This window comes from Xyrauchen texanus, chromosome 11, assembly GCF_025860055.1.
Source record: "Xyrauchen texanus isolate HMW12.3.18 chromosome 11, RBS_HiC_50CHRs, whole genome shotgun sequence".
Lineage (NCBI taxonomy): Eukaryota > Metazoa > Chordata > Actinopteri > Cypriniformes > Catostomidae > Xyrauchen > Xyrauchen texanus.
In genome coordinates, this window is record NC_068286.1 from 34725707 (window position 1) to 34746323 (window position 20617).

At 37.1% G+C, this 20617-nt stretch overlaps 1 protein-coding gene across 1 annotated transcript; it reads left to right on the top strand.

Annotated features, from left to right (window-relative positions):
* Window positions 1-2007: 2007 nt before the first annotated feature.
* Window positions 2008-9076, top strand: LOC127651433 (HUWE1-associated protein modifying stress responses). Its single transcript, XM_052137254.1, has 4 exons — window positions 2008-2405; window positions 3558-3638; window positions 6967-7242; window positions 7914-9076. The coding sequence occupies exons 1-4, from the start codon at window positions 2210-2212 to the stop codon at window positions 8153-8155; spliced, it is 795 nt and encodes a 264-aa protein (XP_051993214.1). The 5' UTR covers window positions 2008-2209; the 3' UTR covers window positions 8156-9076.
* Window positions 9077-20617: the final 11541 nt, after the last annotated feature.

A 20617-nucleotide genomic window follows, 5' to 3' on the forward strand; every position in this document is an offset into this window, starting at 1 on the left:
ATGGCTTCATCCTTGCTGAGCAGTGAAGGTTATGTCAATATTGGACTTGTTTTACTGTGGATACAGATACTTGTTACCTGTTTCCTCCAGCATCTTCAGAAGGTCCTTTGCTGTTGTTCTGGGATTGATTTGCACTTTCCGCACCAAAATACATTAATCTCTAGGAGACAGAATTCTACATATACAGTATACAGTACTGTGCAAAAGTACTTAAGATGTTTCACAAAAACATTTGTCTTAAGATGGTTATTTACATCTTCAGCTTTAATAGGAAAAGTAAATTTTAGACTCCCAGACATTACTTTTGCAAATAGAAAAGATTAGAATAGAAGAACAGGGCGCTCTGCTAGAGATGACATTGCCCAACAGGGCCCCCCACTGAACATTGAGTCAGTCTGTGATTACATGAAGAGGCAGAATCAGTTGAGACAGCCTAAATAGATTGAAGGACTGTGAAGCTTGGTATATCTTATCTGCCAACAACCATGAAAATCTGTGTCCAGGTGTACTTAGGAGAATTGGGGCTGTTTTAAAGGCAAATGTGGCCCCACCAAATATTTATTTAGCTTTTTATGTTTACTGGACTTTGTATGATGTTAATTGATAAATGAAAACTATTTATGGCATTATTTTTGAAGACATCTTCACTATGCAACATTTTTCAAAAGTGCCTAAAACTTTTGCACAGTACTTTATATTTATTCCATGTTTAAAATCTCCTTTTTTTTTTTTTTTTTTTTTTTTAATAATGTAATATCGAATTAAATTAATTTAGCTCCTGCACTGACTTGAAACTAGTTTCAAGCATTGATTAAAGGTGCATTGATAGGTTATGATAAAGCAATGAACCACAATAAATGTCTTTTATAACATACTGTCAATTAACACATTACTTTTATAGCCTTACTTGGTCTCTAAAACAGTTCATTCTCATAGTGTTCAAATTCATAATTACTAGTAATTAACAAAAAAGCACTACAGTACTGTTTTCAACATGTAACATATGAATGCCTTATTAGACTCTGATGTACTGTGGAAAACCATGAAATTGCCATGTACGAGCATATGATAAACATTCAGTACCATGGTATACACATCAAAGGACCATCTGAAATCATACAGTACACTTAATAGTACGCTGATACAATTTTGCACAATATTCTGTCGCCCTCTGTAGGCCAATAAAGGTAACCGCAACAGACTGTCTAAACGGAATAATGTCTGTATGTTTGAGAGAGACGCCTACTTTTATAAACAGAAGTAAAAGGAAAACAATTTGTAAAGAACAATTTGTGGATGAATAGCGGCTTGCGCAATCCTACGTTTGTACTCATTGTGCACTTGATGCTCAAGTATTTGGCGTGGTACTCCACATAAACATGACAGAGATTATTTAGCAGAGATGGGCCACTTCCTTTTAAATGAATGGGAGAAATTGGAACGCCCAACCAAGAGGCTCTAGCGCCCAACGGACAACTGATGTAGAAAGAAAGTTCCGCCTTACAGTTAAAAGAGCCAATCACCTTTTAGATACAGATATCACCTGTCAATCATCTCGAGAACGCGCATGCGCATTAGCTATACAAGCAGGGAAAATTGCTTTTTTTTTATTTATTTTTTAGCGTAATCTGAGGAAATGAAGCAAAAATTATAATACCAGCGGTGTCAGATTTTACTGCTGCTTTGAAATATGTTCTTTTATCGTACTCTTGACAAACCGTTTTAGAGATTTTGGTGTTCCCCCATTCAAAAAGATAGGAGCTAACCTGGCATGACTGCAAATAGCCTCCCGACCGGGAGCGTTCCAAAGATGGCCGCCAGTGGACTGACTTGCTAGAAACCTTTGAACATGGGCGGTGTCTGCGTTCCTTGTCGCTCCGTATAGTTGACATACAGTTGACGCATCAAATAAACTGTGAGGCCGCTGTCGCCAAACCACGCCCCTGTACCTCTGAAGCCAATGTGAGTCGAGCATAACACAAGTAGGCGGGGTTTGGTGGTCGGGAACCTACAGTTGTTTTCATCGACTGTGTGGCGTCGCAGGTCGTGGAGAAGTGCACTCGCCGTTCACTATGCAGATGTAAACTAACAGCTGTCGATGAGGCCGCCGCGGACATACGACTTCGGTCCGGTTTAATCGTCACGGAGCCCTTTTATAAAGCGAACATCAGAGCATTGTAGCAGCGGTTTAAGTGTTTATTTTGTGGCCATGGAGGAGAAGAAGGAGGAGGGGGAAGCGGAGATCCAGGAACACGGACCCGAGCACTGGTTCTCCAAATGGGAGCGGCAATGCCTCGCCGAGGCCGAGCAGGAGGAACCGAGCGAGGAGGAGACCGAGCAGAGCCAACAAAAACTCTGGCATCTCTTCCAGAACTCCGCCACAGCTGTAGCGCAATTGTATAAAGGTGTGACATTTATATCGGAGAATCTCCATCGAGGTCTTGCTAGCTAACTGTGACACTGGCGAACAAAGGACACTAAGTGATAAGCTCAGCGGATAGCAACCCAAACTAAGTATAATATAATCAAACTAAGACTATGGGAGTTTTTAATAATTAGAGTGCATATTTAGTGTTTATTACGAGAGGGTTTCCTCTCTTTGGCTGTTTTGAAGGTCGGTGGCGTTTGAAGTATTAGCATTGATGCTAAGTGGCAGACGAGCGACATAAACTGGCACAAATCCGTTAATGTGTGGATAAAACCCACACACAAGACCTATTCCCGAACTATAGTCATTAACCAAACTGGTTATAGCGTGTAAACGGGTTTGTTGATATTTAAAGCTTCCCCAGCTGATTGTCTATCAGCAAAACAAAATGGCGAAGTGCAGGGAGGAGTTCGTCTCACGAAAATAACTAAATTTGTGACCAAACGCTCATTTGCTATTAACTCGAATATTATACGCGTTCGTAAAAGACATATACAGATACAAAAGACGTGACACGCACTGACACATATTGGTTTTCTTTAACAACCATATAGAATGCGAAACAAAATGGCGAAGGCAGGATTAGTAGGCTAAGTTCAAATAGTGTTATTGTGCCATTGCTGTAGCCGGCCTTTGTGTTCTAGTCGATGTCTGTTATGAACTAGACCAAACTTTAAAGCTGAGAGTATCTCCATGATTTAGACCTAAAATTTGAATAGGTGGAAAACGGTAAAATCAGAAACTCAAGCTAAACAACAAAATGGCGTAGAGTCCTGTAGCAACATTACAAATGTAGACGTCGTTAATTGAAGTCTGTATCTCAAATTTGAGTCGAGCTAACCATGTAGACGGCATTGTTGGGCACCATAACGTTCCAACAGCATTTTTGAATGATGACCAGAAGTGTTGTCTAGCAAGGTAGCTCACTCTATTTAAAAACACAATATGTGGGCTTGTAAATAAGAGGTACTCATATATGTGAAGCTGATTGTAGTTTAGGTGTCTTGGGTGTTTTATTAGCTATGTTTAAAACAGCTGGAAAGTGTGTGTGTGTCTGTTTCTCAGATGGAAGTGAAGTATCTCCCTATGCAACATAAACATTTCCTGTCTTTTCTGTTAACTCCCTCAGATAGAGTATGCCAGCAACAGGGGCTATCTTTGTGGGTTCCCTTTCAAAATGCTGCAACTGCCGTCACTAACCTGTACAAAGGTGAGTTGAGAAACGTATTATGAACCTTTGTATAGGAGCTGGTGTAGTTTGAAGGGTTTAAGTCTTGAGTTTATCTCACTGCATTAGTATTGTGGCACCCTTGTACATAATATATTGTTCCGAGATGTGTTGGTGTATTTGCTTAGGCAAGCATCACTATTGCTGTTTGTCATACTTTGGATCAGGGATTTGAACAATATCAACTTGAAGAAATGTGTGCTTTTTACTTTCAAGCAATCAGATTTATGATTTTCACCTGTCAAAAAAGTCCAATAAACTTGCATTGAAGGTGGGACCAGAATCATATAATAGGACTTAAATATAATAAGGACATGGAGAAGGTTTTTTTTTTCTCTTTTCTCCAAAAAGCACATGCATTCAGGATAAATATAATCCAGAAGGTTTAATCCTTGTCTTCTGAAGCGATCCAATAGATTGTGGATGAGAATAGAAAAAAAATATAACTCCTTTTTCATTAGTCTTTTTCACACTACATATGTATCAAGCACTAGGAAGTGTAATTGAGTTCTCACCAAAAATCGATTAAATCACTTTAGAAGACATTGATTAAACCATTGGAGTTGTATTGATTACTTTTAGGATGCCTTAAGGATTAGAAGTTTTGGTCCCCATTCACATGCATTGTATAGACCTACAGAGCTGAGATATTCTTCTATAAATCTTTGTGTTCAGCAGAAGACAGAAAGTGACCCATTTAGGATGGCAAAAGGGTGAGTAATTGATGAGAATTTCAATTTTTGGGTGAACTATTCTTTTAAAAAACACATTGGCTTGATTTCCACAAGTTGAAGACAAGGATCATGGCTGACAGTGATCCTTCAAATTTACAAAGCTACTTCAAAATACAATTATTTTGTTGTTCTCCCCTTTTTTTTTTATAATTTAAAGAGTTTATTGTATTAAAAATTGTACATTTAAATATGTTTAGGCCTAATTCAGAGCTTAGATTAGTTTAATTGCAGTTATGCAACTTTAAACCAGCATTGGATTGCAAGACTTGAATTATTGTTCAGAAATTACACTGTTCGATTGGGATAATGGCTGATGATGAGAATGATAATGAAGGATGCTGGGCAGGATGTTACATGTGTCAAATTGATTATTTGAATCACATTATTAGGAATGGGGAGGTGCTACATATTGACTTTTTGCTTCTGTTTGAGCTTTTACAGGCAAGTTTGATGTTTTGGAAGATGTGGTGTTCGATATCCCTGATAGTGTTCAGTGTGTTGTGTACGTGGAGCTGTAGTATTTTTCATGAGTTGCAATGTATCTAGATGATTAGTTACTTAATCATAGTAACAGCAAGCATTGACTTGCCCTTTGGAACTTTTATACAACATTTATAGGCTATGTTCATTGGTTGATAGTTAGATTGGCTGCTTAGTAGAGGTGGTGGAAAATGTATATGTTAAAGTATTGCAATATTTTTCTTCACAATATTGTATTGATATTCATGTGTCAAATCAATATTGACAGTTTTCAACTTCGACCGCAGTCCCTTAGATGGTGCAGTTATTATGCTTTACTTCTGAGACAGAACTCCTTTAATGTCACCCAAAATATGGAAAATTTGTTGACAGCATGGATGCGTCGCAGACTATTCAAAATCTGCCTTTCACTCTCAATTCCATAGTTTTGCAATATTTTGGTTTGTCATTTTCATGTCCAAATAGGTCTCAAAGATCCGGTAAAAGCATTTTTTTATGTTGCACATTAAAGTCCACATTCAGAAGGAAAGTGAACACTCTTTTGGTAATTAGTGCATTAGAGCTTTTCCAGTGCTCTGGTATTGTGTGTTATTGTGGGATGTGGTTGTTTGTCAAGCTCCAATATGACACTAAAGAAGCATAAAAGCACTATAAAACTAGTCCATATGACTTGTGCATTATATTCAAAGTATCTTGAAGCCATACAATAGTTTCGTAAATCGCAAAAGGAGTTGTGTAAAGTATATAAGTCTGCGTATGCAACATGCTATAGTGAATGAGAGCTGCTCTGTTGTTGACAATAGCATGTACTTGACTTGTGATTCACTGTTTGAGTGCTCCACAACTCCATCTCAGATGTTGATGCTTGATGGTTTGTTTCATGCATTTCAACTATTGAGAAGCATATTAAGACTATGAACTCGCCTACAGACAAAAACCTGAAGTTCTAAAGCCAGAGTGTTTTAAAATGAAATATAACATTATTATATTTAACATTAATTACAATATTATTTAAATTGACTAATGTTACATCCTATCACAACTAAAGTGAACAAAAAAAGAGATCCACTTAAGAATCTATTCCACATTTCAGGTCAACATACATTGTGGATTTTATTAAAAAAATAAATACTTATTTGAGGGTTAGGATTTTTTCTGTTCTCAAATAAATGGTTCACATTTTAATTATTTCAGACATTTATATTAATTTAACAATGCATTTAGTAATTAGTTCTCTGACGTCCTATGAAAAACAGTATTTGTATAGTAATAGTAATTGTATCGGCAGTTACCTGGTGACTTTCACCCCTACTGTTTAGTAACAGGTTCCATATTAATGGGTAGTACATTAATTAAAAGTTTTATTTCTTTATTATTCTTTTAAGTTGGACTCAGAACTAGCAATAAGTTTAATCAATGTATGTAGATGTTTTGGCCAAGGTAGGTGCACAAGTGTTCTTTCAGAAAACCCTCATATGTGGCTTTTTCTCCTAAAAAAAGTTGGATATTTTGTTATAGTCAGTAATTACCTGGTCACTTGGGATCTTGTATCTCAAATAATTTCTTGCACTTGGCTGTGATACATATCCCCTTCATCTCCAAATCTTGCAAGCATAGTTCATTTCAATCTAAGAACAGTCTGGAAATAGAAAACTTGTCAAAAGAAACAAATCATTGTGGCTGTCAGTTTTGGTGTAATCAGTTTATTTGATGCCCATTATATAGAATAAATTGAAAGCAATAATTTTAAATAAAGTAGAACAGCAACTACTGTGGCAACTGCGTCAGATGTGGTGCTGATCTGATGGTTGTGGCGTTAAAGACATGCTTTGGAAGTTGATGTAAAATTTTTATAATTGTATTTATTTAAAACTTATTGTCATCAACATAGTCTTTTCTCAAAAATTCCTGTTTCACATTAAGATACTGCTCTTTGCTTAATGCCATATTAAAATTGTTATCTGAGGAAATGGAAGCTTTTAAATTCAGGAACACTAAATTTAATTCAAATAGGCCTCAGTGCATTCTCAGCTACTTCTGTATGGGAATCAGTATTGTCCATGTGCTTATGTCAGGTTTTTTCATCTCCCTTCTAGAGAGTGTTGATGCCCATCAGCGGAGTTATGAATTGGGTATTCAGATTGGTCATCAGCGACGAAACAAAGATGTTCTGGCATGGGTGAAGAAGAGGAGGCGGACTATTCGACGTGAGGATCTTATAAGCTTCCTCTGTGGAAAAGTCCCACCGCCACGCAGCTCCAGGGCTCCACCAAGACTTGCAATGGTGTCGCCAAGCCGACCTGCATCCTCAGAGACAAGTTCATCTGTAGAAACAGACCTGCAGCCTTTCAGGGAGGCCATTGCCCTGCATGGTGAGTCTGTGATGACGTGCAGGAATTTCTTTGAACGTCCAGAATTAGTGGAACTGCACGATTGTGACAAAATTATTATTCTAGAATTACTTCATTGCTCTTTTATACATTAGTTCATCATATGCACTAATTTGAATGTCTCTGATTTGCCGTTGGATTCATGCACAAACTGGACATGTCTATGATTGGTTAGAATGCTCAAACAACACGTTACATAAAAAATTGTAATGCAATGGAAGTAGTCCTATATGGAATGCTGTAATTGACACTTCACAAATAGTTAAATAAGGCAGCTGTGATTGCGGTCTCAATTATTTTAATTGTGCAGTTCTAGTAGTGTATAGAGCGCAAATATGCCTGCCCATTTTATTTCAGCCTCTTGGTTCTGGTAGGATTTTCCATACATTTTTCTCCATAGGGATTTCGTGAAAGTACTTAAAGAGGTGTAAGCCATGAACCAAACCAACCAGCAACATTTCAAACTGTTATTTTTAGACGGTATCATTAAAAATCACCTATGGAGAAAACGAATGGGATTTTTACTGCCAGAATCAGATGGATGTGCTTTATTGCCCTAAATTGAATGTACGTGGTTTATTAGGGGATGTGGTATTTGTTCCAGCCATTTATATGCTGTCTTTGTTTCTATGTGTGTCCCTTACCTCTTTAAGGTCTAAGTGGTGCCATGGCGAGTATCAGTATGCGCTCTGGAGCTCCAGGTTCGCCTACACACTTGAGCGCTAGCTCCACCCCCGGGCGCCGCAGAAACGGTCTCCACGATGTGGACCTCAACACTTTCATTGCCGAGGAGATGGCGCTCCACCTCGACAACGGAACTCGGAAACGAAACTCCGCCCAGTGCAATGATGTCATAACAGACTCGCCCACTCACAAACGCAATAGGATGATCTGAGCTCTTAAAATTAAGAAACCAACAACAGCGCAACAAATGAGAAACATGCCACTCCAGTCATCCTCCCATCAGGAAATAAAAGCAGCCAATAACAGTGCTCACCACAGCCCAGCACATTTTCTTATTGGCCGAAAGAGCCCAGTGAGGTCATCAGTGGGAGGCAGTACTCAGTGCAGAGGCCTAAGTGCCCTTCCATAGGATTCTGTCTGCAAACACACAACCCACATTCACTATATTGCTGTGTGAGTTGACTGTCTGTGTAAGATTGTGTTGAACTGACACGTGTTTAAACAGAGGAACAAGATACAAATTTTGTGTGTGCATGTTCATAATGAGCTACATTGGTTTGATTGCGTGTCTGTATGTAAGGGTGTATGTGTCTAATTGTATGGGAATACTTGATATGTATGTGAGTGTTAGACAGATGAATTTCGTATTAAGAGTGTGTTTGTGTGGTACCTGCCTCTTCCTCCAGCACATGTCACTGCCCCAGCTCTCAGTTACCATGCTGTGGCTTCAAAAGCAACAACTATTTTATTTGTAATATTATTGACATGGTTATTCATGATTTTTTATTTTTGTTTGCCTTCTCTTAATTCTGCTCTAGTAGCAGGCACAAGTGCTGTGATAGCCATATGTCTGCTGTCATGCAAGTCCCTCAATCACTTGATTTTTCTTAAGTAATAATTTCCTGAGCATTTCTCTCTCTTTTTCATTCTTCCTCTGTCTTTTCCACAGCACCTTTGTCTCCAGTGTAACCTTATGTAATGTAAATACCCGTAGGTGCTGACATAGACTTGTGGTACATATTGTAAAAAAAAAAGAAAAGAAAAATGCTGTGTAGATACCATTGAATTGTTAATGTACAATACTGATTCTTGCATTAAAGAAATCAAGCTTTTAACTACCTCGTTTTCTGCTACATTTGTCATCTTGGTCATTGCATGTTGTGAAATGGGACTAAAATACAATTAAATTTAATGTACTTAAAATTCTGTCAAAATGTTAGTTACTGTTGAATTGATAGGGCTGTTAATGACAGTGCTTTTGAAATGACTGCCAATACCCATGTGTTTAGCTGTTTCTTGAACATTTTGAAACCGTGTTTGAACACTTAATGAGTTGAATTTACATTAGGAGTGAAAGTCTGGAGAAATTATGCTTCATACAGCCCGTATATATATTTTAACAGTCCCAGCAGTTTTACCTATAAAACTGATCAGGACCAAATACAATTGGTGAATTGAGTAGGAGGTTCAGAATCAAGTCTATACAAATCTTGCTGGATTACTGCTGAAAACAAATTAATCAATTTTTATTAAATATCTACATGTATGGCAGCCATTCCATTCCAGTGTCTGTTGAATTCCTGCTTGAATTTTTGAGCCAGGAGTGGCATAAATTCACCCAACAGCCATGTGAAAGACTGTCGGAAAGCTTGCGAAGACACATGAAAGCTGTGATTGAAAATCAGGGTTCTTTCACCAAATATTAACCTGAAACCAAAAGGTTTCTGAACCTTCCCCAGTAAAAAAAACAAACATTTGTATTGTGTTGTTTAAAATTAATATGATCATTTTCTTTGCATTATTTGAGGTCTGAAAACACTGCATCTTTATTGTTATTTTGACCAATTGTTGTTTTCTGTAAATAAATTCTCTAAATGGAAATATTTTTATTTGGGAGAAATGTTGACAGTAGATTATAGAACAAAACAAAAATGTTACATCTTACTAAAACACATACCAGTGGTCTCTTATTTTTATTTTTTTCCGGAGCTATATATACTGTGTATATATTATATATGTATAATTATGAAAAAATGACATTTTGATCTTGTATATCAAGGATATAATGCATTTTTTGAGGCATAAACTAGAAATATAATTTTTTAGTAGAGACAAATAGTATAAAACAAATGTACCAAGAGGCATTTATTGTAGTAAGATAGCGAAAAAGAAAGAAGACTGAAAGAGAAAAAGACTGTTTAAAAGTATTTTGACACCTAGTTGTCAAACATGTCAACAGTTTAATGTGATGACTTCATCTGATATTGATTACTCTGCTATTGGCACACCACTTGAAATGACTTTTGGAACTCGTTGGTTAAAAGTAATTACAAAAATTGCCCATAAAAGTGAAGTTAATTCTGAGACAACCTCTAACATCACTTGGTTTGACAATCTGTAATCTAATGCAATAAAATGAATACATTTCTACATTTGGCTTCCAAATTGTTCAAGGGCCAAACAAATATTCTAGCTTCGCCATTAATAACAAATTGTCTAAAGTGTGTGTGACGAGGAGGAGGGCGTGGCTGGGCCGTGATGATGCACGGCAGGTGTTGTCAGAATCTGAGTTCCCCTCTCGTGCACGCGCATGACGTCAGATGATGAGACGGCGGTACAGCGAGTTTAAAACTCTTTCGTCTACAAAGCCGTTTTTAATCAATATTTTCCAGGAATTTGTTAATTAAATGCATGAAATTGTGAATTAAAAAACATTAAGTAAATTAATTTGGATAAAGTAACAATGGATGTTGAGATGTAGACTTTGCTTGTTATTCTGAAACTCAGCAGAGGCTTCGACAGTACAAGCATTACATCATATGTTAATAGCGTTGCAGTTGTGAATAATCTGTTTGTGTAATGTGCATTGTTATATGTTTATTATGTCAAATGGGTCCGGGTATCGTTCGTTCATTTGTTTTTGCTTTCATATATAAAAACGAGAAAACAACTCCTTTTTTCGTTTTTTCGTTTTTTTTTGAAAAACGAAAAAACTAAATTATGACTTGATTTTTGGTTTTCCCGTTCTTGCACGGAAATCAGAAAAACGACTTGATATTCCGATTTTCCCCTGTGGGTGGGGCTAAACCTGATTGGCAGGATATGCATTCATTGTTTTTCAAATTAAGAGTTTTCCAAACACTGTATTTGTTAGCCTGTAAAATTAATAGTCTATATGCATGCTATTTGTCACCCAATTATTTGGCTTCACTGACTGAAAAAATCTATTGAAATAGCCTAAATTCAAGCCTAAAAGCCTGTTCACGCACTGACAGTTGTCATTATACAAATTTAAATAATACATTTATTCTTTGTTTTAGATGTTTTTATGAACTTAAATTCTTATGAATAATATATTTTCTATAATGTCTATTTGTTATTTATGGCCTGTATGCACATACACATAAATATGCTTTGAGGTTCCTAGTAATATGCCACATGCAGGCTATAGTCAAAGTTTAGTGCTATATTACATCGTCATTATAATTCAGTATAATGCAGGATTGTCATCTGTCCTCTTATGTCAGATTCTTAAATTTAGTCAACAAATTCAATCAGAATGCAAAGACACTGTGTTTGGTGTATGGTTACTATGACCAAATAAAAGGAAGTCGGTATCAATATAATACATTTTTGGATTGAGATTTTGGATTGAGATTGACCCAGGCTGTTTAGCCTGTGTCATGTGGATTTACACATACACAGCAAATTATAATTGCATAAATTATGTTAAGAGATTAATGTTTTAAATGTAAAAAATTGTATGTAGAAATATGAAATTATTGGAAAAAAAATGAAACGTCTACTTTTTAACTATATGAAACTAACACCGCCATTAGGTGGCGGCAAGTCTCTAATGAGGGAGTTGATTCCTTTATTCCAGGGGTCGACAAGTAAGGTTGGCATCGGGCCAAAAAATATTTTTGACACTAGATGGCTGGCCAGAACATAGTCAATGGATAATTTAAGAAATTAATTGATGAAAAATGCAACTAGAATTGCATGTGACAGACTGTTACAGTGTATTTTGTAACTGGTAGTGAGCTGTTACTCTGTGTTAAATCCTGTAGTAGGACAGTCATTAACAAAAAGCCACATTTGTGTGGGGGTGTCCGGGTTTTACACTGAATACATTAATAAAGCAGTAGGGATGAGTCACGATTTTCGAATATTCGATTTGTTGATTTAATTATAGAATATCGAATAGGTCGTGCGATTATTGTCTAAAAAAAGATTGATGAAGTGTTTCTGCCAAATGCCTCTGTTGCAGCAGATATGTATCATCAAGAAGTTGGGTCAACTCTGACCAGGTTGTCCATGTTTGGCAGTAATCCCATCACATCAGTAGAGGACAGAGCCAGTGTGGAACAGCACTTCACAGAACAGTGGCCTGACATATCTGTTCTTTTTGATGAGGCAGTGAACTACAATGGCACACCTTTCAAAAATGCGTTGATGTGTCTAATAAACACAACAAAAAGATTTGCCTAAAATTGTTCATGTTTTATTGATTATCTGATGTTTCAACGATTTACTTAATCAAAATAAATGCATGTAACAAGCTAAAATTTCTGTAAGTGTTTCCATGCATATTGAAATATAATTTCATTTACATCTTAGTGAAAGCTACCCTACATTTCAGATGACAAATGTGGATATTTGTAGGCCTATGAGATTATTAATTCATGATTCAAATGTGTAACAGTTGTTACTTATTTTTATATATTTGATATAGTCTATTGGTGAAGTAGCTTTTTTTAATATAGAACTGCTTTTGAAATTATTATACAAATGTAAAGTCATTCTGTTGGATAATATTTGTTCCTTAGTGTAAAATGGAAGTATATGGTAATTTTATTATATGAGCAAAAAACTATGCTGTAACAGTTTTAGAACTAGACAAATCTCTGCATTAATAATATGGTATTAAATGCATTAATAGGCTAATATAAAGATTGCTGTGTTTGCTCGGAATTTGAACCCGTGTCATGATCGTAACGTAAGTTCTACCACTCGGCCATGAGTGTACTCACTGAGAAATGCCCAAACGTTAATTTCTCCAGTGTGTGTTCGCTCACATGAGCGAGAAGCGCTCTTCATTCGTTTCATTCCTCAATAGAATAGTAAAAAAATATCAGCTTAATTGCACCTAATTTATTTTTGTTTGTTTATTTGATTTTTTTTGTTATCGCGCTGCTCCCCGGCCCGGGGAATAGGCTTATGTCGCCAACCGACGTCAAGATAGGCCTACAATATGAAATATATAGGCTATATATTGTTCTTGTCTCTATTTTTCTATTTTTCTGGGCTAAAAATGTTTTATTCTGTTTACCATAGTTGTAGTATTTCATCTTTACTGTTAATTGACATTAACCCCACTTACATTTCAAAATGCGGCAATTGCTGCTGTTTTGCACAATATCCATTTGCGCCACCTGGCGGTCATTTCGCGAATGACTTGAAATGCGACTGGTTTATTTTTTCTGCGGCGATAATAGGCATTTTGGTTGACTACTGTAGGTGTTTGCCAATGACTGTCTTGAAAGGCATCCTCTAGTGAGCAGGAGTATAGGGACGGCAAAAGTAACCTATATTGCGATGGAATGCAATATAAACTATGAGAAAGGCCTTCTCTCCATTCAGCCTTTTGTCTGATAACCACCGTGACAACTTCAATGCGTGAACATGTTTACATTTAGGCTATTTCAATAGATTTTTTCAGTCAGTGAAGCCAAATAATTGGGTGACAAATAGCATGCATATAGACTATTAATTTTACAGGCTAACAAATACAGTGTTTGGAAAACTCTTAATTTGAAAAACAATGAATGCATATCCTGCCAATCAGATTTAGCCCCACCCACAGGGGAAAATCGGAATATCAAGTCGTTTTTCTGATTTTCCGTGCAAGAACGGGAAAACCAAAAATCAAGTCATAATGTAGTTTTTTCGTTTTTCAAAAAAAACGAAAAAACGAAAAAAGGAATTGTTTTCTCGTTTTTTCGTTTTTATATATGAAAGCAAAAACAAATGAATGAACGATACCCGGATCCAAATGTGTACATTATGCTAAATAGTGTAATATGTAAATGATACATAAGAGATGTATATGAGGACTGCACTTTGTTTTATCTGTGAAAGGAGTGAAATTCCTTGAATGCTTGTTCCACCAAAATAAAATTGAACTGCCTTAACATGCTATTCATGTATGTTAGGAGTAATTCTTGTCATTTTACATGTAATATTGACTATGTGAACTCTTATCATCATTGGACCTAAATGTGAACATCATAAACATTTACAGTGCATCCGGAAATTATTCACAGCACTTCACTTTCACAATTTGTTATGTTACAGCCTTATTAAAAAATTTATTGAATTCATTATTTTCCTCAATTCTACAAATAATACCCCATAATGACAACGTGAAAGAAGTTTGTTTGAAATCTTTGCTAATTTATTAAAAATAAAAATGAAAACAGCCTTTGCTCAATACTTTTTTGAAGCACCTTTGGCACCAATTACAGCCTCAAGTCTTTTTGTGTATGATGCTACAAGCTTTGCACACCTATTTTTGGGCAGTTTCTCCCATTCTTCTTTGCAGGACCTCTCAAGCTCCATCAGGTTGGATGTGGAGCGTCGGTGCACAGCCATTTTCAGATCTCTCCAGAGATGTTCAATCGGGTTCAAGTCTGGGCCACTCAAGGACATTCACAGTGTCCCGTAGCCACTCCTTTGTTATCTTGGCTGTGTGCTTAGGGTCGTTGTCCTGTTGGAAGATGAACCTTCACCCCAGTCTGAGGTCCAGAGCACCCTGGAGCAGGTTTTCATCAAGAATGTCTTTTCCTCGATCCTGACTAGTCTCCCAGTTCCTGCTGCTGAAAAACATCCCCACAGCATGATGCTGCCACCACCATGCACTGTAGGGATTTGGCCAGGTGATGAGCGGTGCCTGGTTTCCTCCAGACATGACACTTGCCATTCAGGCCAAAGAGTTTTTTGTTTTGTTTCTCATGGTCTGAGAGTCCTTCAGGTGAATTTTGGCAAACTCCAGGTGGGCTGTCATGTGCCTTTTACTGAGGAGTGGCTTCCGTCTGGCCACTCTACCATACAGGCCTGATTGGTGGAGTGGTGCAGAGATGGTTGTTCTTCTGGAAGGTTCTCCTCTCTCTACAGAGAAATGCTGGAGCTCTGTCAGTTCTTGGTCACCTCCCTGACTAAGACCCTTCTCACCCGATCACTCAGTTTGGCCTAGCGGCCAGCTCTAGAAAGAGTCCCTAACTTCTTCCATTTACGGATAATGGAGGCCACTGTGCTTATTGGGACCTTCAATGCTACAGAAATGTTTCTGTACCCTTCCCCAGATCTGTGCCTCGATACAATCCTGTCTCGGAGGTCTACAGACAATTCCTTGGACTTCATGGCTTGGTTTGTGCTCTGACATGCACTGTTAACTGTGGGACCTTATATAGACAGGTGTGTGCATTTCCAAATCATGTCCAGTCAACTGAATTTACCACAGGTGGACTCCAATCAAGTTGTAGAAACATCTCAAGGAAGATCCTTGGAAACAGGACGCACCTGAGCTCAATTTTTAATGTCATGGCAAAGGCTGTGAATACTTATGTACATGTGATTTTTTTCATTTTTTATTTTTAATACATTTTCAAAGATTTCAAACAAGCTTCTTTCACATTGTCATTATGGGGTATTGTTTGTAGAATTTTGAGTAAAATAATGAATTTAATCCATTTTGGAATAAGACTGTAATATAACAAAATGTGGAAAAAGTGAAGCGCTGTGAATACTTTCCGGATGCACTGTATATATATATATATATATATATATATATATATATATATATATATATATATATATATATGTATGTTCTCTTTATTATGTTGTCTTTGTTCATTCTCAATTTGCTGTATACTAGAGTGTGAATATTTTTTTTACCTTGAAAAGTTGTTTGTCTGCTTGTTTAGGCCACAAAGTAAAAGGAGGCCAGTCACCTGCTGCACAGTTTCCAATAATTATTTTATTGAAAGTTTAATAAAACTGAAAGTCTACAGAATCTACAAGTTAAAAGAAAACAATGTTTAGTACGGTTAAAAAAAAAAAGAAAAGAAAATTCATCCACATGTAAATAATAATAAATTGTGATTTTCACTTTGTTTTAGTGGGTCAATGACATATTTAATGTGAACAAGATCAATTAAAAAAAGCATATTGAACAATAGGCTGTAATGTATATATAGATTACATAATTTCATGTAAAGATTACAAAGAAGATGTGAACACATTTGTTCAATTCCATTTAATGCTTACTTCACAGATTGTATACAGTAAACACACACTGCTTGTCAAAGCACTAGTCAAAAGTTTTGAAAACGTACTCATTATTTATTATAATTATTTTTCTTCACATTTTAGAACAATAGCAAAGTCATCAAAACTATGAAATTACATAAATGGCACTATGGGAATATGTTGTGACTAAAGAAAATCCATAATTAAACAAAACTGTGTTATATTTTAGCATCTTCAAAGTAGTCACAGAAAATTCAACTGATTACCTCAAGAACTCATTAATGGTTCTCAGCAGGAAACCAATGGAGTGCGTACTCCAGGTAGGGAAGGAGGTATTGCCCCAAGTGAAGGAGTTCAAGTACCTCGGGGTCTTGTTCACGAGTGAGGGGACAATGGAGCGGGAGGTTGGCCGGAGAATCGGGGCAGCGGGGGGCGGTATTTGCACCCGCTCTATCGCACCGTTGTCACGAAAAGAGAGCTGAACCGGAAGGCAAAGCTCTCGATCTACCGGTCAATTTTCGTTCCTACCCTCACCTATGGTCATGAAGTCTTGGTCATGACCGAAAGAACTAGGTCGCGAGTACAAGCGGCCAAAATGGATTTCCTCAGAAGGATGGCGGGCTTCTCCCTTAAAGATAGGGTGAGGAGCTCAGTCATCCGTGAGGAGCTCGGAGTAAAGCCGCTGCTCCTTTGCGTCGAAAGGAGTCAGTTGAGGTGGTTTGGGCATCTGGTAAGGATGCCCCCTGGCCGCCTCCCTAGGGAGGTGTTTCAGGCACGTTGTCGTGTTCTTTTTTGAGGAGACGAAGTCAAGTTTTCAAAGTAAAAATTGTATTTATTAACAAGAAAGAATAAGTACAAAAATCATTCAACCAGCTGGGGATCTAGTCTGCTTCACCCGTAAGCTTCGCTCAAAAAGATCCCGTTTCTCCAGTCTTCTTTTCTATCTTTCTGACCCAGGATGTATTCCTTTGTTCTCAGTTTTTTACTCTATTGATTGGCTTATTTTTGCCGACGGGGCATCTTCAATAATCTAAGAGATAAATTCCACTCATTCCATTTGTTTTTGCTGCAGTGGGATTACTGGTTTTGCCTCCCATTGGTTCATTCTTATCATTTCTTTGCCCAAAGAATTTCTAATGTATAAACTGTCTCCAGGTTCCCCTCATCTCCTGTGTCAGAAATGCAACTGCAGTTTCCTTTTAGCATTTTTGGTTTTACATATATTTTCTAGTTAGTTACACACATCATTCATCATTTGTTTACAGGCATACTTTGTTTAAGATTAGTCACACACATATATACTGATTAAGATTGCAACACACAACAACGTCCAGCAGAGAGGAGGCCTTGGGGAAGACCCAGGATTAGGTGGAGAGATTACATCTCCACACTGGCCTGGGAACGCCTCGGGGTCCCCCAGTCAAAGCTGGTTAATGTGGCTCACGATAGGGAAGTTTGGGGCCCCCTGCTGGAGCAGCTGCCCCCACGACCCGACTTCTGATAAGCGGTTTAAGATGGATGGATGGATGGATGGACTCATTAATACTTAAATTAACAATCTATGATATAGTCTGACACAGATTTTTCACTTTACTTTTTACAAGCCAAGCAGATGAAGCTTGTCACCTTCACTGATATATTGATGCACTCACAGTGGAACCACCACAGGCACACATCACAGCAAATCTTAACATAAAGATGCACACAGTTATTTAGGTTTCGATAAGCAGACTTAACTATTAAATCATTCATATAAACATATTTTCTCATTAACTCATTAACTCTTTAAATAAATTATGTTTGAAATCAACCAAAAACAATCAATGTTAAAATCGAATAATTACCCAGTCATTTCCATTTTCTTTTTCCCCACAGAAGTAACACAGGTCTCTCAGGTAATTTATGTTAGAGTATTACAGTAAATGTTGTGTTATGTTATAGTATGACATATAGTACAACAGTGTATTTAAAAACAACAATAACTTAAAGGAGATTTTTACAGTTACTACATACAGTCATATGCAAAAATGTGGAAACTTCAAGCCAAATTACATGTTATGTTGATTTTCCAAATAAGAAAAAGACCATACAATATTTTCAGTGGGCACAACTAAAATAGACATAATTCTGCAAATTGATGTGGAAATGTTTTTGTTATGTATTTGCAACCTTTAACATATGAAAACTACTGAAATCTCTGGATAGATCTAAAACATGCAGTGCATGCAGACACTCTAAAAATATTGCTGAACTAGAAGCATTCTGTAAGGAAGAGTGAGGGAGAATTCCTAAAGGAAGAATAGAAAGACTGTTTGCAGGCTATATAAAACATTTGGATATATGTATTTTAAGAGTTGTAATTTTTAATATTATCATAATATTATAATTATTATTTACATTTATTTTTACTTTTAACTTTTGCATACAACTGTAATTACAACCTGCAAAACTTATTCTCTGATCAACTCTCTCGTTGTATATAAGCAAGTTTTAATAATGTACTTTAGTATGTTTATTGAAATTGTATATGTAAACCATAATGATACAGATTAACTAATATACATTTTTATGACGTTCATATTTAGGTCCAGTGATAAGAGTTCAAATTGTCAATATTACATATAAAATTACTAGAATTACACCATAACCTACATGAATAGCATGTCAATGCAGTTCAATTCTACTTAGGTTTATCTGTGAAAGGAGTGAAATGTCTTGAATGCTTGCTCCACCAATGTGCAGTCCTCTTATACATCATATATACATATTACACTATTTAGCATAATGTACACTTTTGACATAATAAACATATAACAATGCACATTACACAAACAGATTATTCACAACTGCCACGCTAGCAACATATGGTATACTTCTACACATCCAACATGTGGAAAAGATTGATTATAAATGGCTTTGTAGACAGAAGTGTTTTAAACTCGCTGCACCGCTGTCTCGTCAACTGATGTCATGCGCGTGCACGCAATTGGCACTCAGATTCTGGCAGGGATTCCAATTTCGGCACAACACCTGTTCTGAATCAGCTGAGAGACGTGGCCATGTTGCATGTGTGTCTGTGGTTGCATTATGTTGAGTTTTGCATTCAAATGTTATGTTTACTGTTCAGCCGGTTCCCGCCTCCTCCTTGCCCATCCTTAACCTGTTACAGTGATGTTGAAACCCCAGAGGGAAGAGGGATGCGCTGTCGCGGAGTTCTTGCCGCTGCCTTCCGCCAGGGGAGGAGAAGCGGTTGAGGACCGGGCGAAAGCGCGTCCGGGAGCCGGCGAGCAAGTTTTTCTCGCTGGCTGTGTCTTATTTGGAAGGCTGCATCCTCCGGAGGTCACATATTTCAGCCGCATACATCATCGAGGCTCGTCTCATTACAGAAAAGCGAGTATGACACTTCGAATGCAGCCTTCGAATGCAATCTTCTTTCACAGGAATTTGGAGGATGCATGAGGTGTTTCCTTTGTGGGAACTCATAACCCACAAAACTTTTCTTCAATGGAAATGTCTAAAAGAAATGACGCCAATTTGCTCGTAATTGATGTTCAAACGCAAGGAATGTTAATTCCCAAGTTGAAGTACCTCAGTAGATGGGAGCAGAGTATATCATTATCATTAAGTATTAGACTAAAAGTACACCTGTAAAATCTATTTTAATTTCTCTTTACATCATTATAACTCTCCTGAAATGTACCTCATACATTCCCTTCTAAAGGGGCTTTGTTTCCTTCTCACTCAAAGCGCTTCCGCTGGTTAAAGAGTAGCATGCAGTCATAGCAACCATGTTACCTTTCCTTTCCGTTTGTCCTATACGAAGGCCTGTCATTTTAAACGAGGCTTTTTTAAAGGAGGACACTCGGTATGCTGGAGCCTTCAAAGGACGCATCCTACCTAGCATGCAGCCTTCCTAACGAGCTGTGTCCGAAACCGCCCCTATCCACTAAATAGTGCACTATTTCGGGTGTTTGCCATTTTGTAGTGATGTCTGAATTCATTCCCTACATCTCGTTCCCTACATTTGTTCACTCATTCTTACCCACAATCTGATTTCAAGGGTACATACGATGTACACTCTCTGACCCCTATTAGCCATAATCCAACGCGGAGACGGTGTGCAATTATTTTTTGTGCAAATGACAGACCCAAACACCCGAGGCGTCAACTTTTACAAATGTAAGTAACTATTTTATTAATACAAATAAATCTGTATCAAGATATAACTAAGTAAAATTATATATATTGATGGATTAATGTATAATTAGCCACTAACTCAAAATGCAACTTGCCAGCCAGGATTCAGAATATTGCCTTTTGAAATAAGAAGTTTTAGTTACATTTAAATGCTGTTTTGGCTAAA

Bases quoted from the DNA above. Each gene is read 5' to 3' on its own strand.
- LOC127651433 (XM_052137254.1), top strand. From the start codon at position 2,210: ATGGAGGAGAAGAAGGAGGAGGGGGAAGCGGAGATCCAGGAACACGGA. The intron at 2,406-3,557 runs GTGTGACATTTA...TAACTCCCTCAG, and splicing joins TGTAGCGCAATTGTATAAAG to ATAGAGTATGCCAGCAACAG. The intron at 7,243-7,913 runs GTGAGTCTGTGA...TACCTCTTTAAG, and splicing joins GGAGGCCATTGCCCTGCATG to GTCTAAGTGGTGCCATGGCG.